The 19,729-nt window shown below is 40.6% G+C and overlaps 1 protein-coding gene across 1 annotated transcript in view; it reads left to right on the top strand.

Moving 5' to 3' along the window:
- The window catches only part of ccdc12 (coiled-coil domain containing 12), a 76,315-nt gene that overhangs the window by 36,486 nt on the left and 20,100 nt on the right, over positions 1-19,729 (top strand). Inside the window, exon 2 of the mRNA XM_020515474.2 lies at positions 13,662-13,741. Within this exon, the coding sequence (XP_020371063.1) occupies positions 13,662-13,741 (80 nt within the window). The remainder of the gene's footprint in view (positions 1-13,661; positions 13,742-19,729) is intronic.

Genomic DNA, 19,729 nt, shown 5'->3' on the forward strand with positions numbered 1-19,729 from the left:
AGTAATTCATCAGCCAATGGAGGATGGTATGTGGTAATCAGCAGGAGGCTTCCTTTCTCTTGTTTAACCTGAAGCCATGAGATTTCATGGGCCCCAGAGTTAATGTTGAGCACTATCAGGGCAATTCCTTCCAGACTGTATACCACTTGGTCTTCACTTCTGCTGAGTCTGTCCTGCTGGTGGGCCAGGACACATCCAGGGATGGTGTTGGTGTTGTCTGGGACATTGTGACAATGAGGTCAAAAGGGTTTAATGACATTGGGGATGGTATATTTATCCATATACTTGTTGAAGTTAGTTCTCTTTCAGTCACATGCAGAGCAAATATCTGGACAATTGCAAAATCAAGCAAACTTCCTTTAGGTGGACAAGTTGGTAGATCCTCCCTGGATATTGACATTTTGGTGTTAACAGCTCGTTCATAATGGCAATAGACTTAACTTTTGGTGTAAACCTATAATCCCATTTCAAAACCTTAGAATAATTTGTTATGAATTTATATTTAATACACAATAACTTTGTTCCTTACTATCACAAAATGCAATAGCCATTTTGCCACAGCAACATCCTGCAATGAGATCAATGAACAGTTTATCTGTTTATCTCTGAGGGAGAAATGTTGACCAGATCATTGGGTTGACTCCAAATTTCTCTTCACGTAAACTTGTGTGGTCTTTGAATCTACTTGAAGAGGCACACTGGGCCTCAATGTAGTGTATGGATCTGAAGGACATCGCCTGCCAGGGTAAGACAGTGACAGGTCAGTTGTAAAATGTGAAAATTGTTTTGGGGAGGAATGAGAGGGCAGTCTTATTCTGATCAAAGAGCAAAAATTTAATCAATTTAATCTTCAAATTCACACAGTTCATCCTTGAACATAACCAGTTGATCAAAAGCAATCTGAGAAGCAGTGGTTGGCCCATTAAATCTGCTCTCACACTTACCTGAAGGCAATTTGATTGGCAATCATCAATCCTATTAAACATTCACTCTGAATGTCATTATGCACAGTGGCAGCTGTGCGTACCATGTGCAAAATGCACTGCCACAAACTTGGTAACGCTCCTTCAATAACTGCTCTAAAACTGTAATCTCTGTTGGCTCAAAGAAAAACTGACAGATGCACGCGAACACCAACACCTTCAAATTCCCTCCCAAGTCATACATCGCCTTGACTTGGAACTGTTGGTTTTTATCCTTGTTGCTGTGTCAAAATCCTGGAATACTGACTCAGTTTCATGGCCTGTATAAGCCCATAAGAAGGAGCAGAAGTCTTGTGTTCAGGCAGTTCAGCCCATCAAATCTGTTCTACCATTCAATGAGATCGTGGCTAATCTGATAATCCTCAATGCTACTCTTCTGTTTTCTCAATAACCCTTGATTCATTTACTGATTAAAAATCCCTCTATCTCAGCTTTGGATATACTTAACAATCCAGTCTTGGCAAACCTCTTGCAGTAAAGAATTTCACAGATTCACAACCCTCCAAGAGAAGAAAATCCTCCTCATCTCTGTCTTAAATGTGCAACCCTTAATTCTGAGATTCAGCCCTCTGGCCTTAGGCTATGTCACAAGGGGAAACAATCTTTTCGCTGTCAAATCCACTAACAATCTCATGTTTCAATAAGGTTGCTTCTTAATCTTCTAGATTCCAATGAGTACAGGCCCTCTTTGACACAATCTCTTCTCTTAAGAACAGTCTTTCCATTCCCGGTATTAGCTTAGTGAACCTTCTAAGACTGCCTCCAATACAATTATATATTTCCTTACATAACGGAACCAAAAGTGTTTAGCATATTCCAGCTGTGGTCTGACAGATAAATAGGATAGTGAAGAAAGCATTTGCTATTGTTGCCTTTTTGGATGGTGCATTGAATATAGGAGTTGGGAGGTCATGTTGCGTTTGTACAGGACATTGGTTTGGTCACTTTTGGAATACTGTGTGCAATTCTGGTCACCCTACTATAGGAAGGATGTTGTGAAACATGAAAGAGTTCAGAAAAATTGACAAGGATGTTGCCAGGGTTAGAGCGTTCAAGCTATAGGGAGAGGCTGAATAGGCTGAGGCTATTTTCCCTGCGAGTATTGAAGGCTGAGGAGTGAACCTTACAGAGATTTATAAAATCATGAGGGGCATGGATAGGGTAAACAGACAAAGTCTTGTCCGTGGGGTGGGGGAGTCAAAGAGTCGAGGACATAGGTTTAAGCTGAGAGGGGAAGGACTTAAAAGGGACCTAATGGGCAATTTTTCATGCAGAGGGTGGTGCATGAATGAAATGAGCTACCAAAGGAAGTGGTGGAGGCTGGTACAATGACAACATTTAAAAGACATCTGGATGGCTATATGAAGAGGAAGGGTTTCGGGATATGGGCCAAATGCTGGCAAATGGGACTAGATTTATCGAGGATATCTGGTCGGCATGGACGAGCTGGACCGAAGGGCCTGTTTCCTTGCTGTACATCTCTATGCTTGTACGTCTAGTGCCTTGCCTTGTTTTAGCAAAATGTTTCTACATTTATACTTCATTCCCTTTGAAATAAAGGCCAGCATTCCATTTGCTTCCTTACTACCTACTGAACTTGTATGTATATTTTTATGATCCATGCTCGAGGATTCCCTTTTCTGTAAATTCCTGTAGTCTTTCTTGATATAAATAAAAATGAGTCTCTCTGTTCTTCATGCCAAAATCACATTTTCCCTTTTTTTTTCCATCTGCCAAGTTTTTGCACACTTCGTTAAACTGTTTATATCCCTCTGCAGACTCTGTGTCATCCTTACCACTTGCCTTCCCACCTATGTTTGTGCTTTCCACAAACTTGGCTATGGTGCACTCACTTTCCTTATCCAAACCACTAATATGCAAAGCAAATAATTTTGATCCCACCACTGACCCTTGTCATATTCCACAGGTTGCCATCCTGAAAATGACCCATCATTGCCACACTCTTGCCTTCTATTGGTTAGTTAGTTGTCTGTCCATGCTAATATATTTCCTTGGACATTACAGGCTCCTATCTTATTAATTAGCCAAAATGTGTGATACCTTATCATATGCCTTCTGAAACTCTTTTCCTTTTTAATTAAAACTGTTACATTGGCAGTTTTCCAATCTGGTGGGCCTTTCCAGAATCTAACAATTCCTGGAAGATCATGTCCAGTGCATCCACTATCTCCGTAGCTACCTGCTTTAATATCCTAGGATGCATCCCATCAGGTCTGGGGGACTTTAGCCTCAATAGTTACCCTTCCAAATTTTTTTGGTGGTAAATATTGTCTTTATTTCCTGTCCTTTTACCCTTGCATATTTAAAAATTTTGGAACGCTATTAATGCCTTCTAGTGAAGATTGTTGCAGACTATTTATTCAACTCCTCTGTCATTTCCATCCATTATTATTTCCCTAGCCTCATTCTCTAAGTGACCTATGGTTACTTTGGCTTCTCGCTTCCATTTTATATATGTAAAGAAGCTCTTGCTGTCCACCTTGATATTACTTGCAAGTTGAACCTCACAGTTTGTTTTCTCCCTTTTAGAGTCATAGTAATACAACACTGAATGAGACCCTTCAGTTCTATTCATCCATGCTGACCAGGTTTCCAAAATTGAACTAGACCCGTTTGCCTGCATTTGGCCAATGTCCCTCTAAACCTTTCCTATCCATGTACTGGTCCAAAGGTCTTTTAAATGTTGTAATTGTACTTGCCTCTACCACTTCCTTTGGTAGCTTGCTCCATATATTAACCACCCACTGTGTGAATAAGTTGCCCGGCAAGTCAATTTTAAAATTTTCCCCTCTTCCTAAATAATGAATTCTCTTCCCATCCCTATTCATCCTTCATCCATGTCTCCATAATCCTAACTATATCATACCTGTTTTCACGATTTGTGTGATTAATTTATCCATTTTATTATGAATGCTCTGTGAATTAAGGCACAAAGCCTCAAGGTTTGTCTTTGTAACATTACTTGTCCTATCCAAATATTTTTCACTGTGGCTCTGTTTGATCTTGGCGACTGATTTTTGTTTTGTCTTGTCACTTTTCTTATTCCTCTTGCTGTCTTTTGTCCTTGTCCCTGATTCCCTTTCCTCTGACTCCTTGCATGGATTCCCATCCCCTTGCCAGTTTAATTTGAAGTTTTTCCAGCCAGAGTGTCAGCGCCAGTCCTGCCAGGTGAACCCTGTCCAGCAGTACTAGTTTCACCAGCCCAGGCTTGGTCCTGTTGCCACAGTAATCTGAAACTCTTCCTTGCACCATCTCAGCCGTGTATTCATGTGATATATCTTGCTATGTCGACAGGGTTTGCTGGGGGGTGGGGTGGGGGGTGGTTTGTTGCAGCTGGTCCATCGGCATCTGTGGAGGGAGGACAGAGTCGACATTTTGGGTCCAATGACCCTTCAGAGCCTGGGACGGTTGGCTCTGTTTTCTCTTTCTGCAGTGCTGCTGGGCCTACTGTGTTTTTCCAGTAATTTCTGTTTTTGTTTCTGATTCCTAGCATCGACAGTTTTTTTTTGTTTGGTTTCCTGCTATTTCTACTCTGACTAGCACATCCCTGTAATGCTGAGATCACTAATTTTGACATCCTAATTTTCAGTTTACTTCCTACCTCCCTATAGCCTGCTTTTAGGACCTCATCCCTTTTGTTACCTATGTCATTGGTACAAATGTGTACGGCAACCACTGGCTGTTTACCCTTCCCTTCCACAATGTCCTGTACCCTCTCTGAGACATCCTTCACTCAAGCAACAGGAGGCAACGTACCATCCTGGAGTCCATTTGCAGCCACAGAAATGCCTATTCCCCTTGCACTTGAATCCCCTGAAATGATTACTTTCCCACATGTTTTGCTCCTTGCCTGTACAGCTGAGACCACAATGGTGCAATGAATTTGGGTGTTGTTGCTTTTGCCTGAGAGGCCATTCCCTTAACAGTATCCAAAGTGATATATCTATTTTACAGAGGAATGGCCAGAGAAGACTCTTGGATTGGCAGTCTAGTCCTCTTGCTCTGTTTGGTTGTCACCCACTCCCTTCCTCTCTGTGGAATCTTAGGCTGTGGTGAGGAAAGAGACACAAAAGGGTCCAGAGGAGCAATTTTTTCACACACACACTGTGTGGAACGGGCTGTCAGAGGTAGTGGTGGAAGCAAACACAGTTTTGTCATTTAAGAAACATTTCGACGGGTACATAGATGGGATAGGAATGGAGGGTTATGGACCAAACGCAGGCAAATGGGGCTAGTTTAATTTTGAAAACTAGGTGGCGTGGGCAATTTGGGCTGAAGGGCCCATTTCATGCTGTAGATCTCTATGACTCACCTTAAACTTGTGCCCTCTAGCTTTGGACTCCCCTACCCTGGGAAAAGACCTTGGCTATTCACCTTATCTTGCCCCTCATGATTTTGTAAACCTCTATAAGGTCACTGCTCAGCCTCTCACCCTCCACACAAAAATATCTGAGCCTATCCAGCCACTTCTTATAACCCAAACCTCCATTCTCTATCACATCCTTGTAAATCTTTTTTGCACCTTTTCCAGTTTAATAATATCCTTCCTATTATCAGGGTGACCAGAATTGTACGCAGTGCTCCAGATGTGGCCTTACCACTGTCTTGTACAGCCTTAACATGTCGTCCCACCTCCAGCACTCCATGCTCTGACCTATGAAGGCAAACATGCCAAATGCCTTCTTCACCACTGTGTCCACTTGTGACGCCACTTTAAAGGAACGATGTACCTGCATCCCTCAGTCCTCTGTTCGACAATACTACCCAGGTCCCTACCATTAACTGTGTAAGTCCTGCCCTGCTTTGTCTTACCAAAATGCAACACTTTGTATTCATTAAAATTAAATTCCACCTGCCATTCCTCAACCATTGGCCCAATTGATCAAGATCCTGTTGTAGATAACCTCCTTCACAGTCCACTATACAATCAATTTTGGTGTCATCCTCAAGCTTGCTAACCATGTCTCCTGTATTCTCATCCAGATCGTTTATACAAATGATAAACAACAGTGGACCCAGCACCGATCCTTGCGGCATAATGCTGGTCACAGGCCTCCAGTCTAAACAGCAACCGTCTGCTATCACCCTCTGTCCCCAACCAGCAAGCCAATTTTGTATCTAATCGGCTAACTCTTCCTGGATTCCATGTGATCTTACCTTACTAACATACTACTTACTACCTTACTCACCTTGCTACTTCTTTTGGTTGTCTTTTATTGGTTTTAACAATGTTCCCAATCCTCTGGTTTACCCACTAATATTTGCTACATTGATTTTTTTTTCTTTCAATGTAATGCAAGCCTTAACTTCCCTGGTTAACCATGAACCTTCCAAGATTCTTTCTTTGTCTGTGGAGTATATCTTTGCTGTGAGCCGTGGACTATTTTCTTAAATAGTCTGCCAATGTTCCTCAAATGTCTTTGCTACTAAACTCCTTTCCCAGTCTACTCCAAGCCATTCTACCATCATTATTTTGTAATAACCCCTATGCAAGCTTAGCATAATTGTTTCTGACTCAAATCCCTCCCCCTCAAACTGCAGTAAGCCAAGAAGGTGACTTGTCACATCTGTCACAAGGGCTCGAATGCAAGCATTGGCAGTGACATCTATGCCTCCCTAAAGAGGGGTGGGAAAGCACATGACTAAATTACTTCCAACCTCTGATCATTTTTAATTGACGCAGCCATAAGGTATGTCAAATGTGGAATGGGACATTGCTCGTGGCTAGTTTACCTGATTAATTTCACGCATGAGAAATATGGTTTGGTTACTGTATGCAAGGTCTGTTGACATGGTATGAAATATTAACATGAACCAACTACATCAGATGCTAGGAAATTCCCTTCATTGTTCATGTGGAAGATAAGTGATGGCTCAGTATTTTCCTAAAATCATTGATACTGGAAGTATAAATACGTGGTCTAGAGAGCGTCAGGCTCTGTCCAGTACTATTATGATATCAGTACATGTTAAAAAAAAAAAGCACTCCATTTTTAATAAGCATTGCTGCCAACAGCATGAGAATAGTCTCATTTCAGTGAGGGGAAAATCCCACACTTATATAGTCTGGCATGGGAACAGGTTAGCGTTGGAGTGTTTGCAATTGACATTATTTTGGAATATATGTTCCCGATTCTGAAACTTCTCTAGGATGTTGGCAAAGTTGAAGTTTTAAGGAGAAGCCACGATGGCATGTATGTTCTTTTGTTATATTTGCATTATTTAATCTTCCCTTTCTTTTTCAGTGGAGCTAGCCAATGCTATTGTATATGTCTGCAAGTGGTAGCAGCTCTCTCACTCAACTAGTGATTCTTCTTAATAAGAGTCTCGACAATGAATGTTCAATCGCCACCAAAATTAAACTGACTCCTACCCTCAGCTGGTGAATATAAATGTGTCTTTGCCAGCAAAGCTTGCTGAATAATAGAAGCAGGAAAATTCTGTCTGTTTATACTCCTCCATCTTGGATCATTGAGAACAGTTACAGTTTCCTTTATTATAAATGTGAGATTACTCCCCCCTACGTGACTATAAATCAAACTTTGCATATATTAGTTATTAATTTTTCAATGCCGAGTTGCAATAGTTTCTCCTTGAGGTACTGAGTGGTGCAGCAGTTCAAGAAGGCAACTCACTACTAACTTTTCCAAGATAGTTAGGAATGAGCAATGGATGCTGGTCTTTCCTGTCATGCCCATATCCCCTTGAATGAAAGAAAGAGAGAAAAGAAATTCTCCCAAACATTGTATACTGACAATAAAATTTAAACTAATTTTTTAATTCATTCATTGGCTGAGAGCGTTATTAGCAAACTAGCATTTGATATTCATCCTTCCTTGTCTTTTAGAAAGTAGGGGTGAGCTGCTGGATTGTTCTGAGTCTATTGTATTTCAAAAGGTGGTAATGCCACACAAGAGGATGTAGGAAAATATCAATATTAAGATGGATCTTCATCTCTGTTAGTACGAGTACTGTTGATCCACTCTTCATAATGGGTGTTGATGTCCCTGATCCAGAATGTATTTTGTGTGATTACTGTGCTCGGTATTTCTCAGTGGTGTTCAATATGGAGAAGTACTGATTCATCAGTTGAAGGAGGTTTCCTTGCCCAGATTTGTCCAGATGCCATAAAACCTTGTGGAATTCAGAGTTAATGCTGAGAGCTCCCACTCTCTCTGAGACTGTCCTTCTGTGGAGCAGATGTACACAAGGTTGGTGATGGAGGATTCTGCTATGTTGCCTGTAAGATATGATTTGGAGACTTAATTTTTGTTTTGACTAGTGTGCAGTATGTACCTCCCAATATTGGCAGAGGTTATCCAGATGTAATGAGGAGGACTTTGCAACCAAGCAGGGTGTGTATTTAGTCTGTCCAGTTTACTCTTGCACTGTAATGAAAGCGATTAAGTCCCTTTAATACAATTTAATTTTGTTCTGAAAACAGTCAGTCTTAAATTATTTCCTGTAATGTTCAGTAGATTGAACTGTTCCACTATTTACCTCGTAAATGTGCAATTTATATTTCACATGTTGCCAGGAATGTAGCCATTTCCTATCATTGTCTTCGATCTACGCTGTTTATTTTAACTGGTCCCTCCCGAAAACATTTTCCAGATTACTTGATTTAAAAACGCGTTCATTTGGTCCAAGTTGCACTCCAGCACTAGTGTGCAACCTCTCGGATGGTGTTGTCAATGCAGTATTGAGGATCGAGATGTTATGTTATTATCTTTTCCAGTGGTCTATATGGTACTATTTCAGGGAAATAAAAATTGCATTTCTAGAGAGTCATTCTCAATTTATGGATGTCCGGACTGTCTTGTAGCACTGAAGTTTCTTTTATAGTGTAATACAAGTGAGGAGCAGAATTAATCATACTACTTGACGTTTGGAAATAATGCAGAAACGTCTGTTTGTTTGGAATTTAGCCAATATTTATTCCCTAAACTGACAGCCAAGAAAAATTAGCTAATGTGAGCACTTACCATGAGCAAAATGGCTACCATTTGATGTAGAAGGAGAAGTAGGCCATTTGGGCCATCAAGTCTGCTCTGCCATTCAGTGAAATCATGTCTGATCTGATCATTCTCACCTCCACTTTTCCTTTTCCTCGTAATGCTTGACTTTCCTTCTGGTTAGAAATTTGTCCATCTCAGCATTGAGTAAATATAATATTTACTGGACTTAAAATGCATTCACAGAATCATAGAAATGTTACAATTCCAAATGAGACCATTTGGCCCATTGTTTCTGCATCAGCTTTCTAAATAAGCATTATGACTTAGTGCCATTCTTCTGCCTTTTCGTTGTGCTCTAAAGCATTGTTTTATCCAAATAATTATCTAATACTGTCTTGAATGCCTTAATTGAACCAATCTCCACTCCAATTCTAGGCAGTACATTCGAGACCTGAATATTCAGTGCATGAAAAAGTTTTTTTGCATAAAATGTGCTACTTTGGCAAACCACTTTGAATTTGTGCCGTTGTTCTTGATCCTTTTATGAGTTCAAACAGTTTGTCTCTATCTGTTGCATTCAGATTTCTCATTGTTTTGAAAACTTCATTCCTAACTCCTCTTTGCCTTCTGTCCAAGAAGAACAGTCCCAACTTCTCCAATCTGTCCTTATGTTTGAAGGAAACATCTCTGGAAACAGTCCTGTGAGCCTCTTTGCCATTTTCTCCATGCTTTGAAGTTCTTCCTTTAGTGCAGTGCCCAGAACTACACCTAAGACTCTAGCTAAGATTGAACAAGTATCTTATAAAAGTTCAGCATAACCTCTTTGCTCTTGTACCCAATGCCCAGAATATTATATCTTTCTGTCTATCCTTCCACCTTGAAAGCAGGTGCATGTATACACCCAGGTCTATCGGCTCCTTCACCCCCTCTTAACAATTGTAACTCATATTTTATAGTGTTTTTGCATGTAGTCATGTTCCTATAAAAATGCACACTTGGCTGCATTGAACCACCAACTTGTCTGTGTCATTTTGGAGTTCTATACTGTCTATTTCATGGTTCATAATTCATTTTATGTTGAGCATAATGTAAGGTTTCTGAGATAAGTACTTTCTAGAATCCCTACAGTGTGGAAGCAGGCCATTCAGCCCATCGGGTCCAGACCAGTCCTCTGAAGAGCATCCCACCCAGACCTACCCTTACCCAATCCCATTTCTCACCCTAGACACCATGGGCAATTTAGCATAGTCAATCCATTGAAGTGTTCTTTCGTTTGAAGCTGTGACTCTTGCTGAAATATAGGTTCATTTGCCTAGATGAGTCCAGCTCCATCAGCACTCATGATATTTGCTACCATTTTCAGGACTAAGTAGGTTGCTTAATTAGCATCCCATGCACCAAATTTTGATAATGGGATTTAATCGTCTAATACCATAACCACTATGTTACTGTACCCTTTGCCTATGAGTGTTTGATTTTAGATCATAGAATCCCTACAGTGTGGAAACAGGTCCATTGGCCCAACAAGTCCACACCGACTTGCAGAGCACCACATGGACCCATTACCCTTTCCCTGTAACCCATCTACACATCCCTGAATGCTGTGGACAATTTAGCATGGCCAATCCACTTAGCCTGCACATCTTTGGACTGTGGGAGGAAACCGGAACACCCGGAGGAAACCCACGCAGACATGGGGAGAATGTGCAAACTCCACACAGACAGGCGCCCGAAGGTGGAATCGAACTCAGGTCCCTGGTGTTGTGAGGCAGCAGTGCTAACCACTGTGCCGCCGTGAACATTTGTAGTGAACAGTGAATATGTAATGAACATTTCTTCTACACCTCCGTTTAACTTCCCACTTTAATAAATAATAATTTCCTTCCTCAACACCCCCTTTCTAAAAAATCAAACCATGCTTTGAACCCTCAGTTCCCTTTCTATCCACGTTTTTTACGAGTTTCTTTTTGAAATTTTCAACTGATAATTGAGTAACTCTCCCTGAAAGTCCATTTCACATTTGAAATTCAGTGTGAGTAAAAGGATTTTTTAATCTCTAACCTTGCTGCAGGCTTGTGAACTTTGCATAGATTTCAGTGTGTTTTACCATTTGGATTACTCATTTAGCTGTTCCAATTCTATGCCTCCCGACATCAGTGACAGACTTTTAACTACTGAACTTCACACTGGAATTGCTCACAAACCTGCCTGCAGACTCCTGGGCCTCCTGCAGTGCCACAACTATGCCACCCGAAGGTTGCCGGAACAGCACCTCATGTTCCGCTTGGGAACCCTGCAGCCCAATGGTATCAATGTGGACTTCACAAGCTTCAAAATCTCCCCTCCCCCTACCGCATCCCAAAACCAGCCCAGCTTGTCCCCGCCTCCCTAATCTGTCCTTCTTCCCACCTATCCCCTCCTCCCACCTCAAGCCCCCCCCCCATCTCCTACCTACCAGTCTCATCCCGCCCCCTTGGCCTGTCCGTCCTCCCTGGACTGACCTATCTCCTCCCTAACTCCCCACCTACACTCACCTTTACTGGCTCCATCCCCGCCTCTTTGACCTGTCTGTCTCCTCTCCACCTATCTTCTCCTCTATCCATCTTCTATCCGCCTCTCCCTCTCTCCCTATTTATTTCAGAACCCCCTTCCCTTCCCCTCCCCCATTTCCGCAGAAGGGTCTAGGCCCGAAACGTCAGCCTTCCTGCTCCTCTGATGCTGCTTGGCCTGCTGTGTTCATCCAGCTCTATACCTTGTTATCTGCAGACTCAACCTGATTTGGAAGCCCAGTATAATTGTCTTGTTCAGTATTCTTCAAAGTTGAGGATAAAAGTTGAAAGTTTCACATTGCCATTGTGTGTGTGTGTGTGTGTGTACGCGTGTGAGAGTGTGAGTGCGTGTGTGTATGTGTGAGAATGACTGTTATATTATTAAGTTCGTATTCTGTTCGTTGTGTAGTTCAATTGAGGCATTCAAGAGGGCATTGGATAATTATCTGAATAACAATGATGTGTATGATTATGAGGCAAAAGGAGATTTGTATAAGTGATGACACTCGTTTAATGAACCTCTGCAGGCATGACAGGCTGAATGGTTGTTCTCTACGCCGTACACTTCTGTGATTCTGATATGTTAACTTTGGGTTTCACGTTGCCTCCCAGATTGTATGCAAAATGTGGAGAGGGAAGCAAATGGCTGTGTCATTTTTGCTATTATTGTACCTGACATGGAAACAGCGTGGGTGGTGGTTAACACCTGCTGAGGTTGCAAGAGTTTGGCTCTTTCCTCAAACAGCTTTCAAAATGTAGGTGGGGAGCTAATTTACTTTGTCAATGCATTTAGATAGTACTTGTTTTAGCAGGTATAGGAGACAAGCTCGGACATGTGTATGCATCTGGAAGATTTGAGTTGCGTTTGAACACCTGTAGGCTAGTCAGGGAGGTGAAGACAGAGTTCACAGTTTTGTCAGAACCAATAGGGCAGCTCCTGCACCTCCAGAATATTCATTGTTGTGCATAAATGGACCATGCCTTTGAATGTTTGTGTGATACATTAAGGGAAAGGAACTACAATATTCAGTGTGTCAAGCCAGAGTCTGTACATGTCTCTGCATTAACATTGACACCACAATAGCTTTTTCAAATCCTGGGAAAAGTTTTCTCTTTTGCTCCCTGCCTTTCATTCAAAGCCAAAGTCCTACAGCCCATATATTTATTTTACTGGTGTCATGCATATTTTTTTGGATCCAAGATGATGTAATGTTGAATGTTTCCAATATCGTTAGCAACTCAATTCCTAGATAGAAATAAGTCTTTAGTTTAATGTGTGCTGGCTGTTGCACACAATATTGAAACCCGTGATCAAGCAGCAGAATTTATTGCATGTGATATATAATGTATTCTGTAGAGAAGGGTGCAAGTAACCAGAAGCTGGAGAATGAGGGACAACTTGACCTCTGATAGAAGAATGGCATGGAAAGAAGGGAGTGGAAGGTCAAACAATTTTGAGGGAAAGTGGAAGAGGGAAAAAAAAAGTGGCGTGTACTAGAGAACAGGAGCTTGGTGAGCTTACGTCAAAGAGAGAGCTGTGGGAGACCAGCCACAGGCCAGAGTGAAGTCAGGGCAACAGTAGTGTCCAGATATGTAATAGAGTTGGACAGGAGTCGTTGAGCGCAGTTTTTTGCACACTAATGCATAGTCTTGGTTTTAACTACACATTCCTAGTCATTCAACTTTCTTACACCTCTAGTTTTGTCTCCTCTCCTTGTGCAGCAGCTGATCTTTGCCATGGTAGGGACCATCAACATTGTGTCCTATAGCATGTTATTCAGGTCATTGTTCTTCATGTGAGACCACATTTGCCATGTGTGAACTCTGACACTAATGACACTGATTTATATTTTAAAGACTGGCCTGAACAGATTTCAGATAGATTAAAATGCTTATCTGATAACAGACATGTAATTTAGAAATCTTAAATTAATCCTGGTACAAAATGATGCATTTTTCACGTAATATTCAGTGCAAATTCTATTCAGAGAATTGAATGAACTACAATCTAATAGTTTAGTTTGAGAAACTTGGTTGATATGGACGAATTGGACCAAAGGGTCTGTTTTTGTGCTATATAACTGTATGTTTGAACAGTAGTGCAATGGAGGCAAGGTGAATCAATTTACTTGTTACATTTGGATCTATAGAACCGAAACCAAGATGAAGGAGAGCCAGAGAATAAACAGCTCAAAGAAGACGAGGATACGGATGAAGAAGTGAAGCACCGGTGAGCAGATGTATTTATTGACTGTCTTAACATTATTTTCACCCCAACTTTCCCTTGCTTTTCACACTGACTTGTATGATGTTGCAGTTCCGCAGATGCCAGTTGGCTTTGTATGAACTATTAGACTCATGAGGGTGGTGAATCTTCACGTCATAAAGATTAGAATGTTGTGTGTATTTAATTATTCGTCACATGGCGCTGCATATTGTTGTGCTTCATTGTTGTCCACAGTGTTAGAGACTGCTCTGGGTTGGAGAGCCATAATGAAACAAGTGTCACAGCCTTTGGGAGTGATGGGGAGACTATGGGAATTGATAACCGTCAACGATTTAACAGTTTAAAAATTAATCTGTTTACTAGTTTAAATATGGCCAAGTGGCCACAGCGGTTCAAGAAGCCAACCCACCACCACCACCTCAAGGGCAGGTACAGATGCATAATAAATGCACAGCCAATATCCCATGAATTAAAGTAAAGCTATCTTGGGGCAAGATTGTAATCTTCCTTCACTGTGTGGCTCAATGACTTGCTGGGTTAACTGAGCCATTTGGATAAAGGAAAGAGTTGCCACTGAGTAGGAACTGCCACTTAAACAGTGGATTTCTGCTGAGTCAAGGAATTGAAATCCTGTTTGAAGTGAATTAAATGCAGTTAAAACTCTTGGTACATTTCAAACAGATTAAAAGATATTTTAAAATTGCACCCTAACTATAAGTACTTTTTGAAAGAGATTACAATTTGAGGAAAAGTACAGCAGAAAGGAATTAAGTGGAAACTAAAAATATTAGAACTCTGAAATTAAAAACAGAATATAAGCAACATACAGAACATGAGCATTACCAACAGAAATGTTTCTTTCCCTGAATTAGTATTCTTATGAATTACCTATTGAGCGCAAGCTGAAAAACTTTGCCAAAATGTCTTTTTTCAACAATACTCAAGTTCTGTACTACCAGATGACTGCTTGTATATCTCAGATATAATACAATAGGATCTGTTGAAGCAAGAATTTTGTAGCATTCTCATGAACACTTCTCAAAAGTTTGTTGCACTTGCAGAGAATTGTTAGCTACTTTTGTAGCACTGTGACAGTTGTATAAATGCGACAATCCTTTTTGGGATGACAAGACTCTCCTAAGAGAAATGAGCATCGAATATTAGAGATAACACGGTGTAGAGCTGGATGAACACAGCAGGCCAAGCAGCATCAGAGGTTCAGGAAGGCTGACGTTTCGGGCCTAGACCCTTCTTCAGAAAAATGCATCGAATATTGTCCATCGCACTGGGAGTATTCCCTCCTCTTTGGTATAGTGTCATGGGATCTATGATGCCAAATCTGAACAGGCAAACAGGACCTCAGTTTAAAGTCTCATTGGAAGAATCTGTATCACTGATGATGTGGCTGTCCCATAGCACTGTGCTGAATAGAATCTGTGCTCGCTGGGTGGGGCTTGAAACTGTAACCTGATGACTCAGAGCTTGCCTACGTGCATGGATGGATAAAAGACTAGTGAAGGTGTTAATTACTGAGTCTCCACCTGAAACAATGAGCCGTCTTTTTCCTCAAATCTATTTTGGGAGGGAAGAAATGGCATGTTGAATCATCACTGTTGAGAAATCTGTAGAATTTGCAATGATCAGATAACTGCTGACTTTTCCCAGGTAAACAATACCTGGAGGCTTGCAGCTGCTTCTAATATTTCACTGTTGAGAGATTTCTAACTGTGTTTTGGTTTCTAAAAGCCATGTTTCTCATCAAACCTCTCATACGTTTTATTAAAGCCATTTTGTTAAATGCCTTTGATTTTTGTGAATAGAATGTCTATTCTAAGATTTTTTAAGTGCTCTTCCTCAGTCAGGAGAAGGACGTTTGGAAAAAAGATATTGTTTCTTGCCGCCTGAATTTTTCCCTGTAGGTTTTGGCTGACTTCTGTTCATTCATTCATAAAACCATGAAGAACTTGCACCTATTATTGCACCATTCACCACCCCAGGGCATCCCAAAATGTTTGGAAGCAAAGAACTAAGATAATGTGCTTAATCACATCTTGTTACAACTGTTCAAAGTACTTTGAACACTTTCTCGGTAATGCAAGGCATTCATAGAACATAGAACGTAGAACATTACAGCGCAGTACAGGCCCTTCGGCCCTTGATGTTGCGCCGACCTGTGAAACCAATCTGAAGCCCATCTAACCTACACTAGTCCATTATCATCCATATGTTTATCCAATGACCATTTAAATTTTCGGGACCAAAAAATGCCACAAACTGTAAATGGCGATAGCTGACCAGTGTATCTGTTTTTGATCATGTTGTTTGAGTGTACAGTGTTGACTAGTATACAAGAATACCTTCTAATCTATGAAGAGTGCAGTTTTAACATTAAACAGAGCAGACAAATGGATCTTGGCTTCATGTCTTGTTTGAAGAAAGTCATCTCCAGAAATGTGGAGGGTCAGCTGACATAGGCTGAAGTCCTGGAATGGATTTCAAGTCATAACTTTTTGACACCTGTATTATAATTGTTATTAACTGAACTAAGCAGATAACTCTAATTTTTAAAGCTGTTGTGATCACATCATGCGCGCTTGGTATCCTGGATTATCTCAAAGCCTGGCAATGATTGCTCCACCTTCTGCATACTATGTTCATGAACCACAACCAGTTTAGAAGGCAAATACCAGTGATCATCACACTCACAACAATTCAACAACTTTGTAGGTCTCAGAAGAATGTTTACTAAACCCAAGAATAAACTTATACTGCTTGACATGAATTACTTTGATCTATGACCTATGACTGAGAGACTAGAAGATACTGTTGCTTTCATGGGTGCAGAAAATCATTCAGTTGTTTTTCAATAGCAAATGAATCTTCAAAATCTGATGATTGGACATCCTTGACATCACAGCCACCTTGAATTAATAGTAGATCCTTAATAGTCAATTCATTTGTTAGAGGCAGTACCAAAACAGCGCAGACCACCTATGATTGAACCTGATCAAAAGACAGTGTTATTCATGAGAGTGTGTGTGAAAGTAAGGGCCACAAGTGAGTTTACCTTATTATAATGTTACAAGGAGAAAATTGCTTCTTTCAGAAATGCAAATGTTTTCTCTGTCACGATTTGAGAAAATTCAAGATTCCCTAAGGGAGGCAATCATTGAACAGTAATGTCAATGCCAGAACACATCCTTTGTAATGGTCATTCGGGAAATCAAAGATTCCCCAAAGTTCATGTATAACGAAGAATTGAACCCAAATATTTCATCCTCATGCAGCAGAGTTCCAATACAGTCAAGTCATCAGTCATAGGTAAAGCCAGATAGTTAGTACCTGGCAGCGGTCTTTGAGTGATATTCTGCCTATGCCATGCAGTGCTATCTCGAGATATTTTCTATGCAACCTGTTCAGAGATGTTATCACAAACCTCTGGTGGCAGGTAGGACTTGAATGTAGGCCTACTGGCTCAAAGGGAGGGACACTGCTACTTTGCCACAAGAGCCAAAAGATTTTAATTAACCTGAAAACACCTGTTTGGAGTGTTCTGGCCTGGAGGTATGGATACTAGCACTGCACCAAAATGCAAGCAGGTTACAGTTTCATTCCCATCAGTCAAGTGGTAATCTCAGATGGCATATTACCACTTGGACCCGGGGACACAGCCTCAGTGAAGAACTGAGGTGAGGAAGGATTTCTTCAGCTAGAGGGCGGTTGCTGAACAAAGAGATCTAGCCGTGCAGATGCATAGTCCCTTGAAACTGGAGTCGCAGGTCGAAGAAGGCATTTGGCACGCTTGCCTTCATTAGTCCGATCATTGGGTATAGGAGTTGGGACGACATGTTATGGCCGTACAGCATGCTTTGGAATACTGCATACAGTTTTGATCGCCCTTCTACAGGTAGGATGTTGTTACACTTGAAAGGGTGCAGAAAAGATGTACAAGAATGTTGCTGGGACTGGAAGGCTTGAGTTATCGGGAGAGGCTGAACAGACGGAGGTTTTGTTTTCTCTGGAGCATCGGAGGACCTTATAGAGGTTTATAAAATCTTGAGGGGCATGGATAGGGTGAATAGCCAAGGTCTTTTTTCCTAGGGTGGGGGGTCTAAAAATAGAGGGCATAGGTTTTAAGGTGAAGGGGAAAAAATTAAAAAGGACTTGAGGGATAACTCTTTCACGCAGAGGGTGGTGCGTCTATGGAATGAGCTGTCAGAGGACACGGCGGAGGCTGGTACAATTATAACATGTAAGAGGCATCTTGATGGGTATATGAATAGGAAGGGTTTAGAGGGATATGGCCCAAATGCTAGCAAATGGGATTAGGTCAGATTGGGCTGTCTGGTAGGCATGAACCGAAAGGTCTGTTTCCGTGCTATGACTCTACAATCTGTGGAACTCCTTGCCACAGAAGGTTGTGGAGGCCAAGTTTCTGATTGTACTGAAGACAGAGATGGGTTCTTGATTAGTAAAGGGACCAAAGGTAATGGAGAGAAGATAGGAGTATGGGCTGAGAAATATTTCTACCCCTGTTCTGTAAAATAGAACTGCATATACTGTTTGAATAGTTGTGATTCAGCAAAGGTGTCCCTGGTTCCTCAATTCATAATTGTTTGTCTTCTATTTATCTTTGCAGGATGTATTTTTTTTAAGAATAAAGTGCAATGCAATATTTGTTTATTGCTTCTGTTTTATCATTCCTTTTTGTTTCTGTTTCCCTTTGTTTTTCCTTGTTGCTGCTCCTTTATTGGTCTTGGTCCCTTTAAAATGTTTGTTTGAGAACTGTAGGTTTTTAGTTTAAGATTGCTGTTGAAGCTTTTTTGCTTGCATGCTGCAGTCATACCAAATAAGGAATGATGTCACATTTGACTTTTTAAAAAAAATTTTGGCACCAATATGAATAAAAAGAGGTTAGTGTAGAAGATGGTTTCCTGGTATTTTAAAGCGATATTTCCTATTGGACCACTGGATAATTAATTGCTTTTTTAAAAAAAATTGGAGCAGCAGGCTATTGGATTTTGTTTTCAATATGAGAGGGGAATAAAATATTCACTGTTAGTACATATTTGTAACCTTGAGTTTGGCCATTTCCTTAGATATTTCTTACACCTTGAAAGAGATTTCAATTAAAAAGAAACTGGCTTTTTCTTCTGGCTGGTCAGTACTTTATCCAAAGTTCTGCATAGCTTGACTGTACTCTCAGAAACTGATGCCGCTGGTTGTCTGAATTCTCTAACGCTTTGCCATTGGTTTTTTAAGTATCTGCCACTGAGATATGGTGTTTATTTTAATACATGGCCACTGTTGCTAACTGTGATGTTGATTTATATCTGTAGGCTATATTATCTAATGCAGCAATACTTACGTTATTTCTTGCAGGATAATAATCTAAGTGTGAATAATCTGATATTGAAAAATCCAACAGATATTTATTACAGCTCACTAATATATACAAATTTTGAATTCACAGCACATCAATCTCTGGGTTTACAATCTGTTAAGTTAAACAGCAGCAGAGCTCAGTGGTATGTTCTGCTTCAAGTAAATCAAACGAAGTGGTGTATGAGGCCTATTCTGTTCTCTGCTTATAGTCTTGGGTCAAATGCTATGATGGTTATATCATGAGCATTTCGCTTAAAAGGCGTACTGATCATGTAACACAACAGGAGGAATTTTTTAATCATGTATAAATGCAACTGTTTTTGTTGTTCAGTGTTTTAAATTGTACTAAATATTGAGGTTTTAGGTTTTTAATTCTTAAATAGTTTTTTTAATTAAAGCTTTATTATTAAAAAGTCTTTACCGAATCATAGAATCTGTACAGTGCATATAGGGGCCATTTGGCCCATGAAGTCCACCAATCCTCCAAAAGCATCCCCTTTTTTGAGATTCACGTCCTTTCTGCTTTTCTGAAAGTCTTACAGTTTTTGGTTGAGAAATAACACAATGTGCTGTTTTAACATATTTAAGAATTTATTGCTTATGCAA

Source organism: Rhincodon typus, chromosome 4 (assembly GCF_021869965.1).
Source record: "Rhincodon typus isolate 14 chromosome 4, sRhiTyp1.1, whole genome shotgun sequence".
Classification (NCBI taxonomy): Eukaryota; Metazoa; Chordata; class Chondrichthyes; order Orectolobiformes; family Rhincodontidae; genus Rhincodon; species Rhincodon typus.